The 25,419-nt window shown below is 53.1% G+C and overlaps 1 protein-coding gene across 1 annotated transcript in view; it reads left to right on the top strand.

Moving 5' to 3' along the window:
- The window catches only part of EFCAB6 (EF-hand calcium binding domain 6), a 96,224-nt gene extending 84,283 nt beyond the window's left edge, over window positions 1-11,941 (top strand). Inside the window, exons 9-13 of the mRNA XM_044679294.1 lie at window positions 4,000-4,230; window positions 4,721-4,898; window positions 5,866-6,050; window positions 10,235-10,384; window positions 11,819-11,941. Of these exons, the coding sequence (XP_044535229.1) occupies window positions 4,000-4,230; window positions 4,721-4,898; window positions 5,866-6,050; window positions 10,235-10,384; window positions 11,819-11,941 (867 nt within the window). The remainder of the gene's footprint in view (window positions 1-3,999; window positions 4,231-4,720; window positions 4,899-5,865; window positions 6,051-10,234; window positions 10,385-11,818) is intronic.
- The last annotated feature ends 13,478 nt before the right edge of the window (window positions 11,942-25,419 follow it).

Here is a 25,419-nt window from a genome sequence, read left to right as displayed (position 1 = left end):
CTGGCACCGTCCCTCTCCTGATGGGCCCTGGCTGGGCAGCTTCCATCTGGACCAGCACAAGGCACCTGCCACCTCGTGCTCCCCCCAGTCTCCCAGCTGGGAGGTGACAATCTCTGGGGCAGAGAGGAACAGCCTCCCTTGGACTAAAGCCTCCCACGTCCTTTGAGGGAAGAAGAAGAAGAGGAAAGCTGGTGGGGAACAAGACTTCTCTGTCCTGCTGCTCAGGCTTCACTTCCCTCTCCAGCTGCGCCCTCCTGCCTCATCTCCAGCCTTTGGAGGGAAGAGGACTTGGGAGGAGGAGCCCACACTCTCGCCACGTGGCCATGTGCCTCCCATCCAGCCTCCTTCTGAAATGATCTTCTCACTCCAGAGACTTGGAAGTCTGCTAGATCAGCCTCCAAACCCCAGGCCTGCCCCCACATTCCTCATCCCCCCAACCCTCCCACCCCAAAGTTTCAACCAAACCCCATCCAGCCCTTCTACTCTGCAGTGCCATTCACTGCACTTCTTCTACCCGCTGCCCCTAATGGTGCAGCCACCCTGTCCCGTCCTGGCTGCACCTTCCCTCAGGCTCTTTGGCTCCCTGGTGGAGGCAGGGAATTAGAGTACTCCATGCTCCCCTCCCACCTCTGACCCTCAGTAGCCTCACTCCCTTTGTGGTTCATGAGGTTCAGTCAAAGTCCCCGGGTCATTCTCTTCAGTTTGCTCCTTTGGCTCCCCATTTGTCTTTCCTCTCCAGCTCCCCGGCTCATACTGGGGGGCCCCAGAGCACACAGTGGCTCTCCCTCTTCCACCCCGACCACTCAGTTTCTCGGGCTCCCCACTTCTCAGGAACTCCTCCTTCGCCTCATCTCCACCACACACACACAGACGGTGCCACCCACCATCTTGCCATTTGGAAATCCTCTTCTCTGACCATATTCTGTTGGCCTTTGGCCTCCCCTTACAAATCCCTCCTCTTCGTGTGCACGGGGACCCCCTTCCCTTGGTTCCTCAGGTCTCTCCCAGGCCATCTCTTCTGCATGAACTGCTCTCTTCTTTCCCCATCTCATCCCCTCGGGCAATCGTTTCATCTCTTCACAGCCTCTTCTCTCCAATCCCTACTGCAGATGACATCCGACTAAGCCTTTGCCTTAGATCACTCCCATTATGTGAAGCCACATTGACTGCTGAATGGAAAATTGCCCAGCCATTCTGTCTAGGTCCACTGCAGATTTCTGTTAAGTTCAACTGGGTCCTCACCACGGCCCCGTGTTCCTCATCCGTCATGGCTCTTCCAGGCCTCTTCGTCCCTCTTAAGCCTTCCGTGGCCCCCGTCCCCATCCCTCTGCCTCCAATTTTACAGAAAAAAATGGAGGCCATTTGCTGTGAGCTCCCTCTTCTTCCCTCCTCCTCCTCCTCATTTCATGTCACTCAAGTGCCTTCTGCCGCTGCGTCCTGTCATTCCCATCCCTCATGGTGAAGTGACCTTATTCCTTACACAGATACATGCTCAAGTGATCCCATGCCGTGCCATTTCCTCCAACAGATTGCCCCCTCTGTCATCCCCATTCTTAAGCATCGGTTCCAAGGCAGAGGATAGGCAATGGGGGTTAAGTGACTTGCCCAGGGTCACCCAGCAAGGAAGTGTTTGAGGCCAGATTGGAACCCAGGACCTCCTGTCTCTAGGCCTGGCTCTCCATCCTCTGAGCCGCCCAGCTGCCTCCCTCTTTAACTTATTTTCAGTCCTTCTCTGTGTCTTTCCTTACTGCTTCTAAACAAGTCCACATCTCCCTCATCCTGAAAAGCTCCCTCCCTTGGTCCTTCCCTCTCTCTTTTCTGCCCTTTGTGGCTAAAGCCAACACTTCCTCTCCCCCTCCTTTTTTTAAATGCTGGCCCTTCTGCTCCTGCCTTCCGACCTTATCATTTTGCCCAAACTGCTCTCTCCAAAGCTCGCGATCACTTAGCAGCCACGTCCAGCCATCTTTTCTCCGTCCCCAGTCTCCTTGTCCAGCCTCAGACACCGTGGATTGCTCTTCTCGCTGAGTCCTGGGAGGACTCCCTCAACCCCTCTTGGTTCTCCTCCGGCCTCCCTGGCCACTCCTCCCGTTTCCTTTGCTGCATCTTCATCCAGAGCATTCCCTCTAACTGTGGGTGCTGCTGGCTTTGATCCTGGGTTCTCCTCTCCTCTCCCTCTGTACTGCTTCACTAACTGCCATGCCCTTCCCGGCCGTCTCTCTGTTGGTCGTTGTCACCTTGCTTGGGCCTGCTCTGACCTCTCTGCTGATCCTGCAGTCTCATCTCCAGATGTTTTCCTGATATGGCAAACTGAATGCTCAGTAGATGCCTTCTTCCTCCTCCTCCACTTTCCTAGTAATGTTGTTCCCCCTCCAGCATCTCCTCCATGGCCTCACCCTGGGCCAGAGCAGGCGCATCACCTCCCACCCACACCTTCCTCTTTTAGACACGAAAATGAGCTCCCTAAAGTTCAGTGTCATCTCCCTCTCCCCCACTTCCCTATACTCCAGTGGCTCCCTATTACTTTGTTTCTGTGGTTCAGGTTGACTCTTTGTGACCCCATTTAGGGTTTTCTTGGCAGAGATACTAGAGTGGTTTGCCATTTCCTGCTTCAATTCATTTTTACAAAGGAGGTAACAGAGGCAAATGGTGAAGTGACTTGCCCAGGTTCACACAGCTAGTAAATGTCCAAGGCTAGATTTGAACTCAGGAAGAGGAGTGTTCCCGACTCTTGGCCCGGCACTACCTCCATCGCACCACCTAACTGTCCATCCCTATTTCTTCCAGGATCAAATGGGAAATCTTCCAGCATCCAGAGCCCTTCTTAACTTGGCCCTTTCCTACTTTTCCAGTCTTCTTAAACTTGACTCTGATCGAATCGAATGACAATGCCCTTTTTATGGTTTCTCCATCAGGACACTCCAGCTCCCAAGCCTGGGCATTTCCTCTGGCTGTCCCCAGTGGCTGGGATTCTCTCCCTCCTCATCTCACCCTCCTGGAGGCTTCCCCGGCTTCCTTCGAGGCCCCATGAAAAGCCCACCTTCTACAGGATGCCTTTCCTGATCTCCTTTCATTCAAGTGACTTCTTTTGTGGGTTGTTCCTGGCTTGGTCTTACCTGGACACGACCGAGTGCCTTTTGTCTCCTCCATTGGACTGGGAGCTTCTGAGAGCTTTTTGCTGTATATTTTGCCTCTCCTTCTGTGCTCAGTGCTTGGCACAGTGCCTGGCACATAGTAGGTCCTTATTAAATCCTTATCGACTTGTCTTGGACATGGTTTAAAGGCAGGGAGAGGGGAAGTAGGGAAACTTGTTAGGAAGTTTATGCTGCAAGAGTCCAGGCAGACGGTCGTGTTTGCCTTTCCTCGGACGGAGGAAACGGGAACTGAGAGGACGGGACGGAGGCCCTTTCTAGCTCCAGATCTCTGACCCGATGAGCCACCATGGAATGGAGGGCCTGGTCCTATCTGCTGGGATCCAGGAGGCGAGAGGTTGAGACATCACAGCCTCTTTGGATTCGGGGATCTTTGAAGGAGACAATCACAGGAAAGGGGGATCGCAGGATCAAATCCAAAGCCCCTTCTCCGCTGGTCCGACTCATGGCTGTGGCGCTATCGAATCCTTCCCATTTGTCCAAATGTCTCCCTGTTGGTTTCGTCAGGAGGCTCGCTTCTCCCTCCGAGGGAAGGGCTGATGGGACGGCAGGAGGGCACGTCCCGTTGGGATGTCTGTAGAGCCCCGGCGTCCCAGGGAGAAAGCAGGGCGCGCCAGGAGGCCGATGGCCGGTCGTGCTTCTCCTCGTTCTTCTGTGAGTAACTCAAGGTTGGATGGCCCCAGGATGCCCACGAAGGTTCAAATTCCATTTCAAAATGGAGCGAGTACCATCGTTTCCTCCTCTTCCTCCTCCAGGGCGGAAGCTGCGGGCATTGGGTGGGACGTGGGTTGGCTTTTGTTCCTCTTGGCTTTGGGGTGGCCACCTAACATGGCTTTCCCTTTGGCACTAGTTTGAGACCTTCTGGAATGAGCTTCCCCTCAACAGCGAAGGGAGGCTGAAGTACCAGGAGTTCTTGTGCAAGTTCAACATGGAGAAATCTCTGAGCCCTCCGGCCACGGCAGATCCGACCAAATCCCAGAGACCCAGCACCACCCCGGAGGTCGAGGCAGGAATGGCCCCAGTGGCCGGACCTGCTCCCGTTCCAGGCTCTGCTCCCCGGCCCCAGACTGGAGCAGAAAATGTAAGTTGGCCCCGGGGCGGCTCTGATTTCTCCTCCAGCCTTTCCCTGCTCTCTTGGGGTGACCGAGTCTTTGCTGGCCGTAGGGCCCCACGGCCAGTGCTCCAGAGGCAGGGGCTAGGCCTGAAGGGGAGGGGACAGGCCCTGGGTGGGAGTGGGGGGACTCCGCTGCAGTCAGACGCCTCGCCTGGCTCAAGCTCTGGCTCTGACCCTTGCTACGTATGTAGCATTGAGCCAGTCCCGGGAAAAGGCCTTTGCTCCCAGGGAGCCTCATGTTCCGATGTGGCCATAGCAGGATAGGGAACCTCAATCGGAGACCCCTGTGGGCCTGGGGGCTCTCTCTGGCCACAAGAGGGGCATCCTGGCTCCTTCCTTTCTTCCCCCCAAAGCAGGCCCGGAGGGAAGCCTGAGAGCGGGCCGCTTCCCCACCCTTGAGAGGCCTCCACCAAGCTGAGCTTTCTCGCCAATGGCTCTCTTTGCTCCTCGCTTCCAGGTTCCAGGGACTGCCAGCTCCACAGGCTCCAAGACCGGCGTCCCCCCTTTGCAGAATTGTGAAGCTATAGAAAACAGGTTGAGAAAGAAGATCCAGGGCTTCTGGAAGGAAATGCTGAAAGAATGCAAAGAGAAGGACGTGGACAAACAGGGAGAAATCTCTGTGCCTGAATTCCAAGGTTCCATCTCTCTCTTCTTTTCCCCTTGTGGTGTGCGAGGTCCGACCGTGTGGTCTGATCTCATTTTACAAACAAGGAAACTGAGGCAGGGTCCTGCTCGTCATGTGACCCCAGGTCTCCTATTCCTCTCCTGTGAAGGGTGGACTCCAGACATCTTTGAGGTTCTCTAGTCCAGCCCCTCCTTCACTTTGCAGATGAGGGAACTGAGGTTTGAGAGGGGAGGAGGGACTTGCCACAGGCCACACGAGTAGGACAGAGATCGTGACAGATCCTTTTTTTGTGGACAGTCACAAGGCAGCTGACCTTCCGAGTCACACAGGAGCAGGCCCCAAAGAGGCCTCTTCCTTTAGCCAGGAGCCCGCAGTCATGCCAGCCTCCTCTTGGTCCTGGTCACCCGGCCCCTAGCCCAGGGCCCAGGACAGAGACGGAAGCTAGGAAATGTCGGAGACACGGGAGCTGGGGCTCCCTAACGTCCTTCTCTGGGTAACGGATGGGTCACGTCCCTGCTGTGCCATCATTCGGCTGATTATCTCCACCTACGTCAGCAGGATGGCAAAGAGCTGAGCATACGCCCTCCAGGGAGGCTCTTCCCTCTGCCACCGTGTTTCCAGGGGCGAGTCATTGCAGACATCACAGCGGGTCTGGATCTAACAGAGGAGGAGTCGTGGCTTCTCTCCAATCCTCAGTTTCCTAATCTGTAAAATTAGATTGACAACATCTGCCCTCCCCCCCACCCCCTGCTATTGTGGGGAAATGCCCATGGCGTGGGGTGGGGGTGAAGGTCCCCTGGACCGGGTCAATGAGGGATCTTTGGAGAGAGCTGCCTGCGACAATTCCTGGCAGAGAGCTTCTTTCCGCATCTGGAGCAATGGAGCCACGGCCTCCGCCCTGCCTGTCGGGGTTCTTGGGAGTAACGGGCTCTCCACTGGAAAGGCTCGGGTGCTGACTCCCCGCTTTTGTGTCCCAGCTCTGGTGGACAAGTACAACCTGGACCTCAGCAAAGAGGACTGCCAGAATCTCATAACGAAGTATGACCTGAAGAACAACGGCAAGTTCGCGTACTGCGACTTCTTCCAGAGCTGCATCCTTCTCTTAAAGCCAAAGGAGAACTCGCTGATGCAGAGGATGAAGATCCAGCAGGTCTACATGATGGTACGTACCCCCGGCCCCTGGCCATCCATCTTAGAGGCGATGCTGCGTGCTGGGTCCGATGCGGAAGAGCAGCAAGGGCTAAAGCAGTGGGGATTAAGGGGCCTGCTCAGGGCCACACAGCTAGGCCAGATTTGAACCCAGGCTCGCTCCGCTGAACCACCTCGCTGCCCCCAAAAGCTGTCTTTTAAAGACTTACTGTGGCAAGCACAGGGATGAGATACAGACATTAAAGGGAACAAGAGGTGCTCTCTGCACTCAAGATAGGAGAAGAAAACACACAAAGGAGAAGGGTGACCAGGGAAGAAGGGACGTTTGTTCTGGGAGGGTTGAAAGGTGGCGGGGGCAAGGGCTTGGCCATAGACGGACCACAGGATGCTCTGGGTGAATATCAGGATGTCCGCACAGTTGTAGGCACATAGGGAGAATCAGTTAATAGAGAGGACTAAGGGAGTGAGTTTGCGCCTTCTTAATTAAATCATAAGCCCAGGGATCAGCTCAGTAGAGAGCGGGATAATCTATAGGAGCAGATCATTGACTGAAAGTTGGAGGAGAGACTATGGGACTAGAAGACTAGAAGGCCCTCCCTTGTCACCTTTGGCTCTTTGTCGGGACAGGTGTGGGAGGGCAGGGATCTGGCTCTGGTGTCTGGAGCCCAGGCGACATGTCTGCTGGAATGGGGAATGAGGCTGTGATTTCACATTCAGGCTCTAACCCTGGCAGCCTGAATGGAAGCAGCTGAACTTGCACCTGCGCCCTCTTCCTGGGCCGTCGTGTGTGGCCAGCTGTGGCTCTCACTTAGTGGAGCTTCGTGATGCCGGCCCCAGCGGCTCATGCGTAACATTGTTTATTGGCACCTCAGGCAGCACATTATTGCCCACTTCTGTGACAAAAATGTATATTTGTTTCTCTATGACAAGCATGTGCAACCTTGAAGCATTCTGGTTTTGTTTCTCAATTGATTTGAAACTGTCACAATCATGCACATGGCGATTTTGATCTTCATGCTCTGATTACATCAAACTCTGACCGCCTCTAACCAAACATGGTGTGTTTCGGCAATTTTTCAACTGTCATCAAAATGTTTTCAAACCACCACAGGTGTTTGCCATTTGAGCCCACACTGACTCCTAAATGACAGTCAGTTGAAGGGGTTCTCAACACTGCCCCAGAATAATTCCCTTTCTTCTGTTACCCCCTCATTGGACCTCATCAACTGTGGAATCACACAAAGGAGATGTTACAAACATCTGCATTCTTGTGGCATGAATGTCAGGCTGTTTAAAACTCATGATCATTGGACGTGTGCATGAAAACCATTGTGGACCCATCACCAATGTTCTGTGGAAACAGACCTCGTATTGCCTCTTGTTGCAGTATTAAGTCTGCTTCCTGATTTAAACCTCCTGCCCTTATACTATCCTCCTGTATGGTGGATTTTCAAATGAACTCGTTGCCAATACTGATCACACTTCTTCAGTGGGGTTTTGAAAAGAGTATAACTGGTGTGCCAGTGGCAGAAGAGAAGAGAGTTATGTCTGAAGAGATTCTTTCCATAGTTTCTATGTAAACATTGTTCAAAATGAAGCAATATGTGCAGTTGAACTGTAAGTGCGCTGCATTTATCATTTAATAAAAGGACATCATCAGCCAAAAGAAAAGTAAATTATTTCATATCACATTAACGATCCACTTTTATTTATTGGTTAGGTGGCTAAATTTTAAAAAAATGAATTTCCATCTTTTCAGCAGAGACCTCGTAAGACTCTCTTACCATTTTTTCTACCACATATTTGTGTGAGCAAACATTTTCACTTTATTCTTGTTTTAAATCAATCTCCAGAAATAAGCTTGATGTAGAACCAGATTTAAGACTGTGTTTGTCTGGTGTGAAGCCAAATATTACAAACCTTTGTTTTAAAAAAGTCCAAAATTGAAATTAAATTTATATGTGATTAGTAAGCTTAAAATCTTTTAAGTTCTAACTTGCTTATTTTATAAAAATATTATTTATATCAAATAAAACTTATAAAATAAGGAAGTTTAATATGAAGTCTTACAGAGACTAGTAAGCAAATGAGAATTTCTAGATTACTTTTTTGGATCTTACAGAATATTTTCCAAGTTATTCATGATTATTTTATAATTACAGCTTTATAATTTAATATTTAGAATTTGCATAAACATGATAAAATTTCGCAACAAATATAATTACATAATCCAAACTTTAAACTTGGTGCTTTTGGGGGCAAAAGTTATCAATATAGTCAGAAGCGTGCCTGTGTTGTAAGATCCATCTAAAAGAATATTATGAGTATGATATTAAATTACCGGGAGCTTCAGAATACATTTCTTGTTGTTTAAAGGGGTTTGTAGAACGAAAAATGTTGAGAGCCACCGTTCCACGGGAAAGCTCTGTCCTGTCCCTCATTTGCCCTCTTGTGAACCTGAGCGAGTGACTGCAGGGTTCTCTGTAGCTCCTAAGAGCTGACCCTTAGGCCTCCTGGACACCCTCTCTCCTGTCCGGAGCTTCATTTTCCTCTGGGTATCGCCCCCACAGATCAGAGAGCATTTGGGTGGAGAGCAGTGCCTGGTAATGGGAAGTGCAAAGGTCTTAGAATAGGGACACTTAGATCTAAACTTAGGAGGGCAAATTCCCTTCTCTAAGCCTCAGTTTTCTGCTATGTAAATGGGGCAATGCCTCACCCATTTGCCAGCTGGGGCTGTGGAAGTGCGCCCAGTTGTGGTGAACGTGGGCTCCGATGCCGATGGGGAGGCATTGTGCTGGCTTGCCCAGAGGGCCGGGTTGGAGTCCTGCCTTGTGACACATAGCACGTCGCCTTGGCTAAATTCCCATTCAGTGACAGGCACATCACTGGGCTCCAGAGAGGGTCTGGACGAACGAGGGTCAGCCCATCGTTACCCCAAGCTCAGTATGTCCGAAGCAGAGTTCCTCCTCTCTGGCCCCTCCATCCTTCCTCGTTTTACAGCTGGGGAGTGAGGGTCAGTTTGTAGCTGAGAACAGCGTGATGTCCCTGCTGAGGTCCTCCACGCTGGCTCAGAGAGAACAGGGGGCCGGGGGAGGAGAGAGGTGGAAGGAGCCGAGAAGGCCTGTCCCAGCTCGGAAGGTCTTGGAGGTCCAGCCTGGGGAGCCCAGGAGGATGGAGGACGGAAGGACTGAGTGCCCTCAAGGCTCAGGCCATCCCCTCTGCCCAGCCTTTCCTGATTCCAGCTCATTCCTTAAGACCCGGCACTCCCAATTACTGAGTTCTATTTTATTTTGCACGTTCTTGTCCTGCTGAGTGTGTAACCGCAGGGGATGCTGGGAGCTGGGCGCTGCTCCGTCACTGCTTGGGGACTCGCTCTTGACTGATCCGCTCCTTCAGAATTTCCGTCCTCCGAGGGCAGAGCCGGCCTCCTTCTTGTCTCTGTCTCCCCAGCACTTCCTGTGCTATCCAGCACACAGTAGGCGCTACATGCATGCTGATTGGCAGGCTGTGTTTATACACGTCGTTTCCGCAGGCAGGATAGAAGCTTCTTTAGGGTGCCTGGCTCCTGGGAGGTGCTAAATAAGTGTGTGCTGAATTGAATGGCAGGGCAGCGATGGGCAAACTACAGCCTGCGGGCCAGATGCAGTCCCCTCAAATGTTCTATCCGGCTGGGAGACATTATTCCTAATGTGACGAATACAGTGAGTAGGATACAACACGATGAAACTTGGAAAGAGTTGCCTTAGAAACAGACTGACAGAGGAGCATTTCCTTTCCTTTGGTCCCCTCTTTAAAAAGTTTGCCCATCACTGCTCTAGGGAGTGTTGGGGTAGAGGAGAACTTGGGGGGCAGAGAGGTAGATAGAGCTCCAGGCCTGGAGTTGGAAGGACCTGGGTTCAAATCTGGTCTCAGACACTTCTTAGCGGGGTGACCCTGGGCAAGTCACTTTAACTCTATTTGCCTAGGCCTTGCCCTTCTGTCTTAGAGTTGTTACTAAGATGGAAAGTATTTTTTAAAAGAGGAAGAGAAGAGAAGTGGAGGCAGAAAAGGGGGTTTCAGTTTGGGTGGGGAGCCGTCAGGAGTGACAGGGAGGACAGAGGAGGATAGAATTTGCCAGCAGGCGTGGAGAAGCCTGGAGGCTGCCCCAGGGTGGATTCTGGTTCTTCAGGCTCTCCATTTCCTCCTTCTCCTACCCAGAAAGGTGCCGGGACTCAGAGCCCCTCCTTCTACGCGGCTTTGCTGAGAATTCAGCCCAAAATCCTCCATTGCTGGCGGCCCATGCGGAGAACCTTCAAAAGCTACGATGAGTCTGGGACGGGCCTTTTAAGCATTGATGACTTCAGGAAGGTGAAGAGGGCCCCGGGGGGCGGGAAAGGGCCCAGCACGGGAAGGGCGGCCGTCTCTGATGCTGTGCTAGCCCCCGCCATGGAGCCGGCCCTCCGCGAAGGCTGATTGCAGCTCCGCCTCGCTGCCTTGGCCCGGCTCCATGCATTCTCCGTACACAAGTGACTCGTGCCTCAGAGGCCTTCTCGGGGCCATTTCCTGTTTCGGGGGACCATGAAATTCACCCAGAAAAATGAAATGAAGCCCATCATTCAAATCGAAGGGTCCCCCAGCTGCGGGATCTCCCAGCGAGGGTGGCTCATTTTGAGGGGCTTCTTTTAAAAGAAATGCCCGGCATCGGCTTCTTTCCTTCTGCTCCCCCTCCCTGAGCTCTCGGTCTGTCCCATTCACGGCCTGCTCTCCAGCTACAGAAAGGGACAATCGAGTCAGGAAGTGCCGAGGGAAGCAGAGTGGCGTGTTGGGGCCTGAGCTCAGAGTCCCAGGTTCTAAATATGCCTGCGCCACTTACTGCCTCAGTTTTCCTCTTTGTGCCTCATTGACTCCATCTGTAAAGTGGGGGCTCAGGATTAGATGGCCTCTGTGGTCCTCCCCTTTCTAGTGCCAGGATCCTGGCTTTCTAGAAAAGTCACTTCTCTCTGGGCCTCAGTTTCCTCATCACTAAAAAAGAAAAAGAAAAAGGCTGAGTTTGGGGTTGGAATAGATGGCCTCTAGGCCCAGTGGCCCCGGGCTCCTAGGCTTGGTCCATACTTGTTCAGAGGGTACCACGTGGTCTGGTCAGCCCTGCAGAAGAGGCCTTCCTTCCTTCCTTCCTTCCTTCCTTCCTTCCTTCCTTCCTTCCTCCCTCCCTCCCTCCCTCCCTCCCTCCCTTCCTTCCTCGTTATCCCTGCCTCTCCTTAAATATCAAGATATTTTATATCTTTGATATTTATCAGATATCAAGTGCATTTTCTATGCATTTTAACATTGGTCCTAGCATGGAAGAGTGAAGGGGGATTCTGGACTAGGAGCAGACCACCAGATTTCAGTTCTGACTCAGTGACTGCCTTGTTGGGTGGCCTTGGGCAGGTCATTTCCCATTTCAGATCCTCAGTTTCCCACTTTGTCAAGTGAGAAGGTTGGGCTACTAGAGAGTTAAGGCCCTCCCAGCTGCCGTTCCCTGGTCCAGGGTCCTCTCAGCATTGCCTGTTGATCTCCTCTTTCCAGCCGTCCCAGCTAGCATCAGATCCCCAGACCTGGCCCGTGAGATCACCTCAGCGATGCCCTTAGGCCACCCTCTCTAAAGTAGGAGTTTGGTAGAAGCCCAGAGTCCCCAGGCCAGAAGAGCCCCAAGAGGGCAGCCGCCCCCCCATTCCCACCGCCCTCCCTGCCAGGGCCCCCCCCCCCGGCTCCTCGCGCCCCATCCTTGGCCCTCCTAATCCCACGTGCTCTGTTTTCCAGGTTCTGCGGCAATATGGAATCAATCTGTCCGAAGAGGAGTTCTTTCATATTTTGGAATATTATGATAAAACTTTGTCTTCAAAAATATCCTATAATGATTTCTTACGAGCGTTTCTGCAGTAGGTGATGATGTGGGCTCGACTGCAAGTGTCACACCTGAGGCGGTGTGCTGCTACAGAATGTGTGTGGATGCTAAGAAACCAATAAAAACCAATGAAACCCAGACGCCTCGGCCTTTCTGCCCCCGTGGGCCCCTTCCCTCCTGGGCAGGGCCTTTCCTCAGCATTTGCTCACAGCCACTCGGGCCCTGGTCCCTGATCTCGGGGCCCTCCCCAGGGCATGAGGTGCCTCCCTGCCCCCCGTCATGCTGCAGGAGCGCTCGGGAAAGCCCCTGGTCTTCAACCCGTCCATTTGACAGATGAGAAGATGGAGGCACAGAGAAGCAAAGCGTCACCCTGCTAGGAAGTCTCTAAGGTGGGATTCAAACCCAGGACTTCCCGACTCTTCAGGTGGGTGCCCCATCTCCTGTGCCATTTCTTCTCTAGCTACACGCGTGTTCTAAGCCTTGGTGGGAGATGTCTTTGCCTCCCCAGATTCGAGGGGTCTCAAACCATGAGCCCACCGGCTGCCCCCAGCGAGCCCCGTCGTGGGGGCCAGGCATGAGAAAAAGAAGCGAGTGGCCTCCGGGTTCCGAGGGTTTGGAGGGTCCCGAGGCCCAGCCTCCATGCGTGGCAGGGGGAGAACGGGGTCTTCATTTTAGAGATGGGGGACTTGGGCTGGAGAGGAGAGAGGGAGGGGGGCCTCGAACCCATGTCCCTCACGAGCCACACCTGGAGGAAAGGATGGAGCATTTCCCCATGAGCCAAAGTCAAAATGTGGGTGCCTCGGTTTCCCCTTGTGTAAGATAAGAAGATGGGACTTGGTGACCTCTGAAGTCCCAGGTCTAAGTCGGCCATTAGCTCTCCAGAGTCCTGGTCCCCGCTCTTTGCGCACCCGTCTTCGGCTCTCCGCTTGGCGCCCTCGCCTCCTCCCGACTACCGGCTTGGACACAAGGCCCAGCTGGGGGCCCTCGGAAGGCAGGGGCAGAGAAAGCCTGCCTCGCCGGGGAGGACTGCGAGCCAGGCCTGGGGGCTGCTGACGGGCCCTTCTGGGCTCTGGTTGAAATCCGGGCCCACACGGCGAGGGCGTCCCATTTAAAGCAGGCCCGTTCGGTGGGAGGGCGGAGGCAGGCTGGGCTCCCCAGGGCCGCCGTCACACACTCCAGGAGGCGTCTCGGGCCCCCCTCAGTAGGCGGCCGGGAGAGTTCTGCCTCGTGACGGCCGGCCATCGGCAGCGCTGCCAGCCTCTGGGGGGCCGGCACAGCCCGTGGCAGGTAAGTTACTCTCCCACCTCCGCGTCGGCGAGTGAATCACCCGGAAGATCCGGCTCCGAGGAGCTCCGGAGGCCGGTAGGACCCTGGCCCGGCGCCACAGCTATTTGAGGCTGTTGCCTCCGAGCCGCCGTCTCCTCCGTTACGGGGGGGCAGCTGTGAATAAGACGGGAGGAGAGGAGGGAGCTCGTCTCCCCACATGCCGCCCCTTGCCGTGTGCCAAGACGCCCTGGAAGGCGGGTTGGCCAACAAGGACCACAAAGGGATCAGATGAGGGGAAATGACTCGCCCAAGGTCATCTAGCTGACCACTGTTGGAGCTGGAACTTAGTCCCAGGTTTTCTGAATCCATCGTTCCCAAGGAGGGATTTACCCCCAAATGAGGATATGCTGTCAGTCAGTCAACAAGCAAGTATGAACACCGTGTGCCAGGCACTGAGCTAGCCACAAAAAAGAAAGACAAGGAAAGAGGAAGAAAGAAAGGAGGGAAGGAAGGAAGGAAGGAAGAAAAAGAAAGGAAAAGAGCTGCTGCCCTCAAGGAGCTTACATGTACTTGGGGGGGAAACATCAGCTATCCGTATGATAGGGATTATAGTCAAAAGAAAAAAGTAATGGGAGGGGAGAGGAGGGAGGCTTCCTGGAGGTGGTGGCACTGCGTCCCAAAGGGCCCTGGAGATTCCAGGAGACGGAGGCAAAGGAGAACATAGGAGAAAGCCAGGGCGAACCTGGAGCCGGCCGCCGTGTTGGAGGAATGGGGCTTTTAAGTGCCACAGTCCCTTCTGGGCAATACGGAGGCCCCCGTGGCTTATCGCCGGGAAGGAGTGTGGTCCTGCCTGTGCTGGACGGATGGGGGAAGCAGGGAAACCTTTAGGCAAGGCTCATGAGGGCCTGCGGGGCAGGGGGAGGGGGGTGGCTAGACGTGTAGAGAAAAGGTCGGGTCCGGGAATTCTGGCACCGAAGTCCACGCAAGGACGAGGGACAGGGAGGCGTGGAGGCTCGGCCTGGAAGTTACTGCTGACAGAAATAGGGATGCTCGGAAGGGGGAAGAGCACGGGGGGAGGGACGGTGATCCCAGCTCTGGACATGGCCGCCTCGGACCTGCCATTAGGACAGACAACGAGACAGCAGACGTTCCCCTCATTTACAAGGTTCTTATTCACAGAACCTGGAAACCAAATTTCTCACCCGTACCTTCTTTCTTGGAATTAATACTAAGGATTGGCGCTAAGGCAGAAGAGTGGTAAAGGTAACTTGGGGTTAAGTGACTTGCCCAGGGTCACGCCGCTAGGAAGTGTGTGAGGCCAGATTTGAACCTGGGTCTTTTGATTCCAAACCAGAATCCTCTCTACTGTACTGTACCATTTTGGCATCCCCTAGATAGCTTCCCTTGTCCCAGTGCATCTTCATGTAATGGAATCCCTCACCTCATTCCAATGAAAGGTACTTTGTTTCTTTTTTGCTTTTATTCCTCACATATAACATGCCATCTTCCATCGCCAGGCCTTTGCGCAGGTTGTGCACATGCCTGGAATGCCCTTCCTCCTCGGAATCCCTACTTCCTTCCGAGCTGAGCTCATGCCCCACTTCCTCCCTGAAACTCTTCCGGAGGCTGGAGCCTCCCCCTCTGAATCGGCTTGTAGGTACTCGTGTCGATGCTGGATTTCTCCCCAGAATCTGTAAGCTCTTTGAAGGCAGAGACTGTACAGGCTTCTTGTTGTGCGGTTGTTTTAATCACCTCTGATTCTTCTTGATCCCTTTTGGGATTTTCCTGGCAGAGATACTCGAGTGCTTGGCCATTTCCTTCTCCAGCTCATTTTACAGATGAGGAAACTGAGGCAAACAGGGTTAAGCGACTTGCCCAGGGTTACACAGTCAGTATCTGAGGCTGGATTTGAACAGTCTTATCTCCATCTTTCTATTCCCTGTTCTGTGCCTGGCTCACAGTGTTTTGTAAATGTTTGTTGATTGACTGATTGAGTACTGGTTGACCTCTTCAAGGCTCAATGCGGGCACAGTTTCTTCTGGCAGTTCCTCCCCAGACCTCTTCTTTAAAGTTTTATTTCCTCTTTGAATTTTCCACCCAGAATTCTTTGTCTGGCTCTCCCCCGGTGCCCGCTGCTCTCCACGTTAACTGTGGTCGTCCCATTTGAGTTTGTGTTAAGCTTTCCAGGAGACAGAAAGCTTCTTGAGGGCAGGGAGCGCCCCTTCTCCTAATTTCATAATACTCGCCCACACTGGCTGTTTGCTGAGTGTTTGATGGACAGACAAACGTTGTCATTGTTTCCTGCTAACAACCCCACGAGGGAGGGTAATCACTCACATTCCCTCCATCCCTCCGTGGCCTTCTCATCCTGAAAGGCTGCTCTGCCCTGCAGCTCCTCCTCTCATTGGCCTCCGTCTCCTCCTGAGAAACCGTCCAGCCGAGCCACCCTCCTTCCCTCCTCTCCTGCCTTTGCTCCTGCCTCTTTGGACTTCTCTCACAGGGTCGGTGCCCAAGAAATAGTCATTGACTTCTTGGCACTCTCAGAGCACTTTAAAGATTGCCAACCGGCTCCTGGGGAGGCCGAAGCTAGCGGATGTCCAGCTCGGGAGTTGTGAGCCCTGATGGGCGTCCTTGCCACTGGGCAAGATCGAGCTACAAAAAGGTTGCCAACTGCCCCCTTTCCAGCAACCCTGGGAACCAGGTGATGGTTATTACCTGCATTTCACAGAGACTCAAGGAGGGAAATGACTTATCCAGAGTCAAACAGCTGGAGTTAAAGGCACAGAAAAGGTCTTGAGTTTGACTCTTTCTCTTTTCTTACATCGTAATTGGAAATGGCCACCAGGCGGTTCTCCATTGGACCAGCGTATGCAATTTGTAGCCACTGTTCCTTTGACTATGGAGGAAAAGGCAACAATTCCCCTTCCTCGTGAAGGGTCTTCCAACACTGATCACGACTCCTCTTGCTCCCCAGTTTACTCGGGGCTGAACATCCCCAGTTCCTTCAGCCCATTGTTCCAGGAAGGGGCCCCCATTCCCTCTTGTTCCTGGCCAGCTTCTTCTGGACCTAAGCGATTCCCTTGGGCAACGAGGGGCAAGGGGGGCAAATGAAATCCCAAACTTTCCTTCTCAAGAACCACCTGCCATCTGAGGGCCTTCTTTGGGGTCCATGTGTCTGCTTGTGGAGAGGACTCTTCCCAGCCCAATGGACCCAGGCAAGATCCTCTGCCCTTGGGAGACGTTGGCCATGGTATTATGGGACTCTCGTCAGCCACTTGTAAAGCACTTGGCAGAGTGCCCAGTGGCACAAAGTAAGTGCTACATTAGCCCAAGCTGCTGTTGCTGCCGCCACCACCACTACTTTTATTATTGTGTCACCAAGCATTTATCAAAGGCCTAGTCTGTACCAGACACTCGTCCTTTTTTGTGCCGTAGGCTTTTAGGCTAACCGTCTAGGAAAGCTCATGGAGCCCTTCTCAAAATCATGTTTTTAAAATGCACAAAATGAAAACACACAGGACTGCAAAGGAAAGCAACTCTATTGAAACAAGATTCACCCCCACCCCAGCCAAGATCGTGGACCCCTTGAACTCTATCTGTGGTTTGTTGGGGGATCTGTGACTAAGAACTGCATGGTGCCTTTCAACTTTATTTCCTCCGAACTCATTCTGGGCCTCAGTTTCTTCATCTATAAAATGGGGGGCATTATACAATGTGACGTCTAAGTCTCCTTTTCAGCTTTGGGGTCAGTGTCCTTGGATGCTCAGTGGCTAGCTTCCTGTGACCCATATTGGACGCAAAAGACTCACACTGTGACACCTCCTCTACCCATCCACCACAGGGTTGTCACAAAGACACAAGGCCAAGACACTACAATCTCCCAGGCTCCTCATCTCTCCAATTTCGCCCTTCCTCACTTGCTCCAGCACCATGAGAGGTGTAGACTATCACTCTACCTTGCCATCTACACCGGCTATGTTGTAGATATGCAGGCTTTACCTCTGCTGCCCCAAATGGCAGCACTTGGCCATCTCGACCTATTCCTTAACCCCTGGGGGGACATCCAAGCCCCTCATCAATTTGCTTCTTAAAATATGGTCCCCAGAACCTCCCAGAGTACCCCAGCTGGGGTCTGGTGGACGAAAGGCCAGCGGGACCTTCTGCCAAGATGCCAGCACTCACCACTCTGGTCATCAAGGCAAACAGGCCGTGGCCTCTGGGTTGCAGAACTTTCTGCTTCGCTCAGCCCCTTTTTAGAGGAGGATTTTGTTCCAGGATTATTTTAGTTCTCCAAAGAGGCTCTTCCCAAACCAGTCAGCTCCTGATTGAATGGGCATGAGAAAGGAAAGAAAGGAGACTTCCTCATTTGGTGGGCAAACAGGCGAGGGTGGCTGAGCCCATGGAAATGGAGAAGTGGCTTCTTCTGAGGGTTCTTGAGTTCTGTGGCACAACGAGCAGTTTGTTTTCTGGTCATTTATTTGACACATATTCACTGAGCACCTACTGTGCGCCCGATAGTTAGGGGGATGGAGAAAAGGAGGCAACTATTGTTCACTACCTGGGTGTTGCAGTGCTATTGCCTGGGAGAAGCTTGGGGCATTGGACACCTGAGGCGATTCAACACTGGAAATAGGGTTAGGATCTCTGGCTCAGTGGGGCTTGGGAATGATGGATGCTCAAAGGAAAGCACGTCCAACACCCTCCTCTCCCTGCTTCTAACCCAAACTCCCTCCCTGGGTCCCTACAGCCATATCCATTTCTTTGCAGACATTCCTTAGCTGTGTAAATATATTTACACACCCATAAAAGCATAGATTAGATCTGTGTAGCTCTAACGATAGATCGATCAGATCCCTATAATGTCCTTAGAAACACATACTTTATCTCTAATATGCATATATGTATACTTACATATCCCATCTACAGAAGAGCTATAGAAATATCTATTTACCTCTATCTATGGGGATTTATAGAGTATAGCTATGTGAATATGAGTATGTAGTAGAGCTAAATAGCTCTAGAAATATAGTGAGATATTAGATATAAATATATATTGTATGTGACAGACCGTGGGACACCGCCCCCCCATCCCCAATCCCCCAGCACCTGCCCAAACTGTGAGACAGAGGCCCAGCAAGGCCTGCCTGGCGGGACATCAAGACTCTGTGCCCTCAGACTGTCCTGAGCCCCGAAATCACAGAGGCCCCTCTCGGGACATCCAATGAACTCAAAGCTCACCTTCCTCCGAGGCAATGCGGGTTATGTCATCTCGGACAGCCCCCTCTCTGTACCTCCAGGCCTAGGAGAGGTGGACGACTTTCACCATTTTCCCGGGTGTTCATCTTTCCCCGCTTCCCCCCTCCCTTGCCCCCACAGCCACCTCCACTGGCACTGGGCTCCCCCTGGTGCTTCCTTTCCACCAATGAGGCCTCACTGTTAGCACCTCACCCTAGTCTTGAGTCCTTAGTGTTGAGCCCCCATTGTGGTCGGACTGACATCATCCATTAAAGATCTATAGATGTTTTTACGTAGAAGTAGATAAGCCCAGATTACATGCTTCTAGAATATTCCTCTATTTTCCCTATAATAGCCACAGAGTATCTTCATGCTTTCCACAGACTAGCTACAGAAATCTCTCTTCCATGAGGTCCAATATTCTATCTATTGTAGTGCAAAAGGGTGCATATTAATCGTGCAAAGCCTTACTGCAGAGTCTCTGACAGTTGAAAAGGGTTTAGAATCCTGAGGTTAGTCAGTTGATCCTGGGGACTCGATGAGAGTAGAAGGGTCAACTGAGCTCTATTCTTTAGACTGAAAACCTGGCCTATATTCTGCAGCTTTTCTCTTAAAATTTGTTAGCTTAACTATTTCCTTTGAATCTTCCCAACCTCCCCTATTCCTAATCATCATTTTCCCTTCCTAAATTTCTTGGGGTTTTGAAAGGAGGGTTGATCTGAGTGGTAGCTTTCAAACTTGGTAGATTTAGTTTCCCCGTAGCCAAATAGGGCTTACCTTGTTACAAATTATCTCTTGAATCATTGTCTCCAACCTTCCTAACTCTAGCCTATAGGCTACAAAAAACCTCTCGGAGCTGAGTTAAGGCAGGTCCTTTCTCAGTCTCGCATTCCTGTCTCCCTCTCCACCTGAAGCTTTCTCTAGGCAGCTGTTAGAGTTACCTTGTATCCCTCCATCCCTTCCTAAACTCAATAAACCCTGTTTGTCACTTAATCAAACCTTTGGATACTTCTTTAGTTGACTGATAAGAGAGGGAGAAGGGAGAAAGGAATAACATTCTTTCTGGGTCCTGAAAGGAGTTGGGGACGTCCATTTTGGAGGAAGTGAGATCTCAATGCTTCCTCTGGACTCTTCCTTTGTGAACCTGAGAAACTGACTAGAAAGCCCTCTAGTCACTTTCAAACCATTTCTGGCTGGCCCCAACCTTGGTCTGTAGAAGGGCCCTTCCTGCCTGGAGGGCTCAGTCTGTTTCCCTCCAATGTCTTTGTCTCAAACCTGTATACCCAGTCTGTGTCTCCCAGGCTGCAGCTGTCTGCCCAAAATACCTCATCCTCTCCCATGCAATTCTTTATACCTCGGTGTTTATATTCCCTAAACTCATTCCCTTACTTCTCCTACTACCTCAAACTACCTCCACTATTGTACCTTCCTTATCTACTTACTGCCTTAGGGATCCACAAACCGTATCCACAGTGCCTTATCCCCAATTCACCCTACCTTTAGTCCCTTTACCTGCCTTATCCCCTATTACAACCTTACCTCTACCTTAATTTCCCTATTGCCTCTAGCCTATCCCCTTATCACAACCACTTTATTACCCCACTAGCTTAATCCCCTTATAACACTATTCATAGATTTTATGGCTCCAGTCCATCTAGAGAGCTAAAGAGTAGAGTGCAGGTGGGGGACAGGAACTTTGGGTCTGGATTCTTCCTCTTTATCCCTTTCCAGCCTTGCTCCTCATCCTAGGAGATCCACTCCACCCTCCTGCCATTCACCTCTGGATCCAGATTCCCAACTAGGCGCCCTCAGGGGGAATCCAGGAAGGCTTCCAGGAAGAGGTGCTGCCTGAGTTGGGCCTTAGGGAAGGAGATTCATTTGGTAAATGGGAGCTGGGACCAGGGAGAAGGAGGCTTTTTGTGTGTGTGGAGAGCCTCCAAAGCTAGAATGAAGCCGGCCTTGATTGTGCCGGCCAGGGAGAACCCCGGAAGGGCAGGGAAGGGGGTGACGGGATCAGAGCCGGACGTTGGGGGGATTGGGTGAGCGGCATATCTAGGGGCAGCAGGAGATGGGGTGGGCTCGCGGGCTGAGGTGGCCTGGGGCTCGGCATAGACGTGCCCCCAGCTCCAGGAGTGCTCACTCCAAGTCTTCGAAACTCCGGCTTGCTGGGGGAGGAGGCAGGACGTTTGCCTCGACGGGCAGCCTAGTTCGGACAGGATTTCCCCGGCCCACACTCCGGGCCTTCCGTCCCAGCGAGCTACGCAGCCATCCCAGAGTCCTGCCTCGTGGTAGCAGCCGGGAAGGGAGAGGGCCGCCAACGGGCATGCCGAGGGCCCCCCCTCGGAGAGCCCGGGGCTGTGAGGAGCCTAGCGGGCCAGGCGCCAGGGCTGCTCTACAGGGCGGGGACAGATTGCTGTGGCATCGTGGGAACTGTGTGGCCCTTCCCTGAGCGCTCCTCCCTAGGCTTTGGGCGGGGAGGCTCCGAGGGCAAAGCGGCCTCTTAGGAAACAACCTCAAACCCTTCTCTCCCTTCGTAGAATGACGCGGAGCGTCAGCTTGGGGTCAAGTGACTTGACCAGGGTCACACGGCCGGGAGGCCGCATTGGAATCCAGGCCCTCTGATTCGCTCTCCGAGGAGCCCCCTTAATCAGCGCTTCTAGATAGATGGGGCCGTGTTCTGGGCTGCCTGAGGTCTCGGGTCGGTTCTAGATCAAACGACAAGCGGCCGCGGTGGGGTACGAGGCGGAGCCAGCTCGGCTCCTGCTGCAGGCCCCTCCCGGTCTGAATGTCCCCAGAAGGACGCTTCCGCGTGGGTGGGGGAAGGGGTTCTTTCTGCCAGCCCCCAGCTTCTCCCTCTTCCGCAGTGGAGGAAGGCGCAACTTGGCTCATTAGCATTTTTCATTTGCATCTTAATTGCCTGTCAGAGTGCGGAAAGCCTGGGGGGGGAGGGGGGGAGAAGCTGTGTATGATGGGATCCCTCTGGAGAGCCCACACGGTGTCTCGCGAGGGCGTGGCCCATGGGGAGTTCCTCGGCCTCTGCCCTCCTCACTGCAGGGCAGAGCATTCTGGGAGCGATCCCCGGCTCCAGCGCCTCTGGGGACCGAGGCAGGGTGGGGTCTGCTGTGCTTGGCCCCGGGAAGCAGCTTCTACTCTGGGCGCCTACAAAGCGCTTCGGAGAGCCTGGACTGTCACTGTGGAAGGTGGAAGCTCCCGGCACTGCACTACCACCCGCGGCGAGGCCGCTGCGCCTTTAACTGTCATGGCTCCCTATTACCTCGAGGACCGCAGACTGCTGGAACGGAAGCTGTCCGAGGGCGGGCTGTGCCCGTCTGACTTGGTTTCTCCAGCCTGCAGCACTTCGGAGCTGGCTCACAGAAAGTACTTAATACATTCCTGGTAACCTTTCATTGATTCATCTCCGAGCTTTCAAGGAGAGGCTTCGGGGGCCCTCGACAAGGAGCCTGCAGGAACCTGAGGAGCTCCGAGCGCCCTCCTCACTCGGAGATTCTGGGAATCCAGGAGGAAAGCATAACGCCGCCCCCGCGGCGCTCCTAAGTCACTTCCCCCATGAGCCTCAGTTGCCTCATCTCTAAAAGGGGGATCCTGATGTTTATGCTACATACACTCCTGATTGCACGGGGTGGTTTGTGAGAATCAAACATGACCACACATGTTGGGACCAGCTGGACAGAGACAGGAATCTGGCCCCAGACACGTGGCCTTGGACAAGTCACCTACGCACCCCTCCCCCCTTGCCTAGCCCTTACTATTCTTCTGCTTTGGAACCAGTATCAGTATGGATTCTAAGACTAAAGGGAAGGGTTAAAAAAAGTCTGGAAAGGGTCATGTAGGAAGGGGAGTTCAACTCACATAGTGTTAAAATAGGGAACAAGGGAGATATAGAGATACAATGATGGTGATGATGTGTATCTGTCTATGATCTCAGCTGCAGTTGGTGGGAGGAACACCTACTCCTGTCACCCTGGCTGCTGCTGTAAGTTATCCCCTTCTCTCTAACAGCTGCCCAAGGAGGACCCTCGAGAGGGTCATCCATCTCTTCCCAGATTATTGAATATAACAATACATGATCACATGCATACATACATGTACTGGTCATGAGAAGTGCTCCCTCTGAAAGCACTAAAGGGATGGGACATGCATCTCAGTTTTGTTATCCCCTTCCTCAGACCCCTCCCAGCTCTGAACTAATTCTAAGTTCATCAGGGGCCCCATTTGCCTTGGCCCCAGGCCTTGGGAGACACAGCCCAAGGATGGGGGTGAGGTGGGGGCTCCGTCCAAACCATCTGGGCTTCTAGTCCAAACCATCTGGGCTTCTAGTCGTGCTCTGTTTTCCTGGTTCTACCACCCAGCCCTCAGGCTGGCCCCTCTGGCTGAGCACCCTCTTGTTTCCCTGCCCAGGACCTGGGCCTTCATTATCCTCATTCATGGCCTCAGAAACTTGAAGCCTTTTCCAGAGTGCCACCACCTCCTCTTTGCCCTTCGTTGGCCTTCGCTCCTCTTTGCACATTGTGTATTCCTGCCAGATGGGGCTGTTGGGCCTTCCTGACCCTGCTGTTTTCTCTCACCCCAGTGGCTAGGCAGGCGGCTCCCCATTCTCGAAGGTTGCTCCCTCCAGCTCCTTCAGAGTTCCTGACCTTTTCCACAGCTTAGCTCTAGGGCCACCACCTTCAAGAAGCCCTCCCAGATTGCCCCCAGGTCTTGGAGTTCCCTCTCCTCTACAATCTCCGTGTACTTGTTTCCATACATTCGTGCCCCTATGGACCATAAGCTCCTTCGGGGCTTCCTCCCTGTGTCTCCCAGGCAGTACTTGGCTCTGCTCTAGCCCACAGGAGTTCTATAGATTAACTTGTGGAATTCCCTCCTCCTCCTCGTGTGGTTCTGGTTCCCCCAGCCCTCGTTTTCAGCTCTGGACCTCTGCATTTCCAGGGCTGGGAGCTGCCCTGTTCTCAGAGCTCTCCCAGGGTAGCTGAGATCTTTGTCTTTGCTCCCACTGCCAGGCTTCCTTGATTGATGCCCACCAGCTCCCTTCCGAGATCCCTGCCTGTTCCCTCAAGCTTTGCTTTGTTTACCTGCATAGACTCCCACCTGCAGCTGCCCACTGAACTCTCCAGCCACCTAACCCTAAAGGCTTCCTTCTCCAGTTCCATGCTGGCACCCTGAATTGCCCTGTCCTGCCCTGCCCTTCTGGGCCTCCCAGTGTTCTCCTTCCGTGGCCACTCCATGTCCTGCTGCTCATAGAGCATCTTCCCTGACTCAGCTCTTGGGAGGTCCAGGATCTCCTGCATCCCCCTAGAAGGGACACTGCTCGGTTTCTCTCTCCCACCCTCACAAGGCCTCCTGAGGCTGGGGTCCCTGACCGCCCAGGGCTCAGCCCAGGGGGCCGCAGGGGAGGGCGGCTCTAGCTTTCTGGGATTGTCACATTTTATTTTACATCTTTGGGAATGGCAGAACTTGGCTGGGAAACCCAATGACAAGCCAGCCTTCGCTCAGCCGCCCTCTGCAATCTTCCCTGGCAGCTGGTGCGGGCTGATGGCATTGCACAGAAACGGATGGGGGCTTCTTGCTTTAACAAGAATGAGAAAAGAAAGACGAGAAAGGGAGAGAAGAAGCCAAGAATAAAAGAGAGAGGCAGAGGCAGAGGCAGGGACAAAGAGGGACGGAGGGAGAGAGAGAACGGGAAGAAAAAGACTGACACGGAGAGATAAAGAAAGGGGGAAGGAAGAAGAGAAGAGAGAGAAAAGGAAGGAAGGAGCACAGCTGGGGAGTATAATTTTACATGTATTTCAGAGCCAAGCTGAATGTCACAGAAGCAATTTGGGGCGGGTAGATATACTAGCTATGGGGACTGTCTGCTCCTTGTTTTAATTTTTGAGAGAGAGAGAGAGAGAGAGAGAGAGAGAGAGAGAGAGAGAGAGAGAGAGAGAGAGAGAGAGAGAGAGGAGGAGGAGGAGGAAGAGGATGGAAAGAATAGAGGGAGATGGGAGAGAGATGAGAGAGAAAGAGGGAGAGGCAAAGAAAAGGAAAAAGAGGAAAGAGGAGAGGAAGAGGATGGCAAGATGTGGGGATGCTTAATCTGGCACGTAGAAGCCAGCCACAGGGAGCCCAGCTTGTTGTCTCCCAAGCACTTGAAAGGCCACGGAATGGGAGAGAGAGGAATCTGGTTCTGTTTGGTCCCAGAGAGAAGAACCAGCAACAATGTGGGAAAGCCACAGAGAGGCTGCTTTGGGCTTTCAGCTGGGCATCAGGAAGGACTGCCTAAGAGTTAGAGCTGTCCGACAGCATCCTGGCCTGGTTGGCTTAGGAGGTGACTCTCACCAGGGAGGCTTCTGGTCAGGTAGAGCCTGGGTTGGCTCCAGGAGCTCTAGGCAGGGGAAGCAGAAAGACAGAATGGAGGAGAGGAGAGAAAGCAGGCAGGAGGAAGAGGAAGTGTGGATGCTGGCTGCGGGAACCAGGGAGCTTTAGAACACAGAAAAGTCAGCAGGGATGGGAGATCTCTTCGAGGGTTTGAAGAAAAGGGGTGGCCCTGTTCTGCCTGGTCCCAGGGGGCGTGAGCAGAAAGAAGTCCCCTGAGGAAGTTATAGAAGTGTATTGCGGCTCAGTATTGGGAACCTTCTAGTGTAGAGTGAGTTGCCTCTGGAGGAAGTGGGCTGCCCCTGCCACGGTGAAAGTGTTCCTAGGATGGCTATAGAAGCCCTTGGTCAAGAGGATTCCCGCTCAGCAGGCCAGTCAATATTTATCAAGCACCTACTGTGTGCCAGGTATTATGCCGAACTCTGGGGTTACAAGGAAAGGCAACCCCCCCCCAATCCCAACCAGTTCCTGCTTTCAAGGAACTCAGAGTCTATTGGGGTAGATGGCCGCTAGGGTCTGAGGTCCCATGATTCTTTGAAAGGAGAAGAGAGAGAGGGGGAGAAAGATGGGGGGAGAGAGGAGAGGGAGAGGGAAGGAGGGAGAGGGAGAGAGGAAGAGGAGACGAGGAAGAGAGACACAGAAG

This window comes from Gracilinanus agilis, chromosome 5 (genome assembly GCF_016433145.1).
Source record: "Gracilinanus agilis isolate LMUSP501 chromosome 5, AgileGrace, whole genome shotgun sequence".
Classification (NCBI taxonomy): domain Eukaryota; kingdom Metazoa; phylum Chordata; class Mammalia; order Didelphimorphia; family Didelphidae; genus Gracilinanus; species Gracilinanus agilis.
This window is presented reverse-complemented; position numbering and strand designations above follow the sequence as displayed.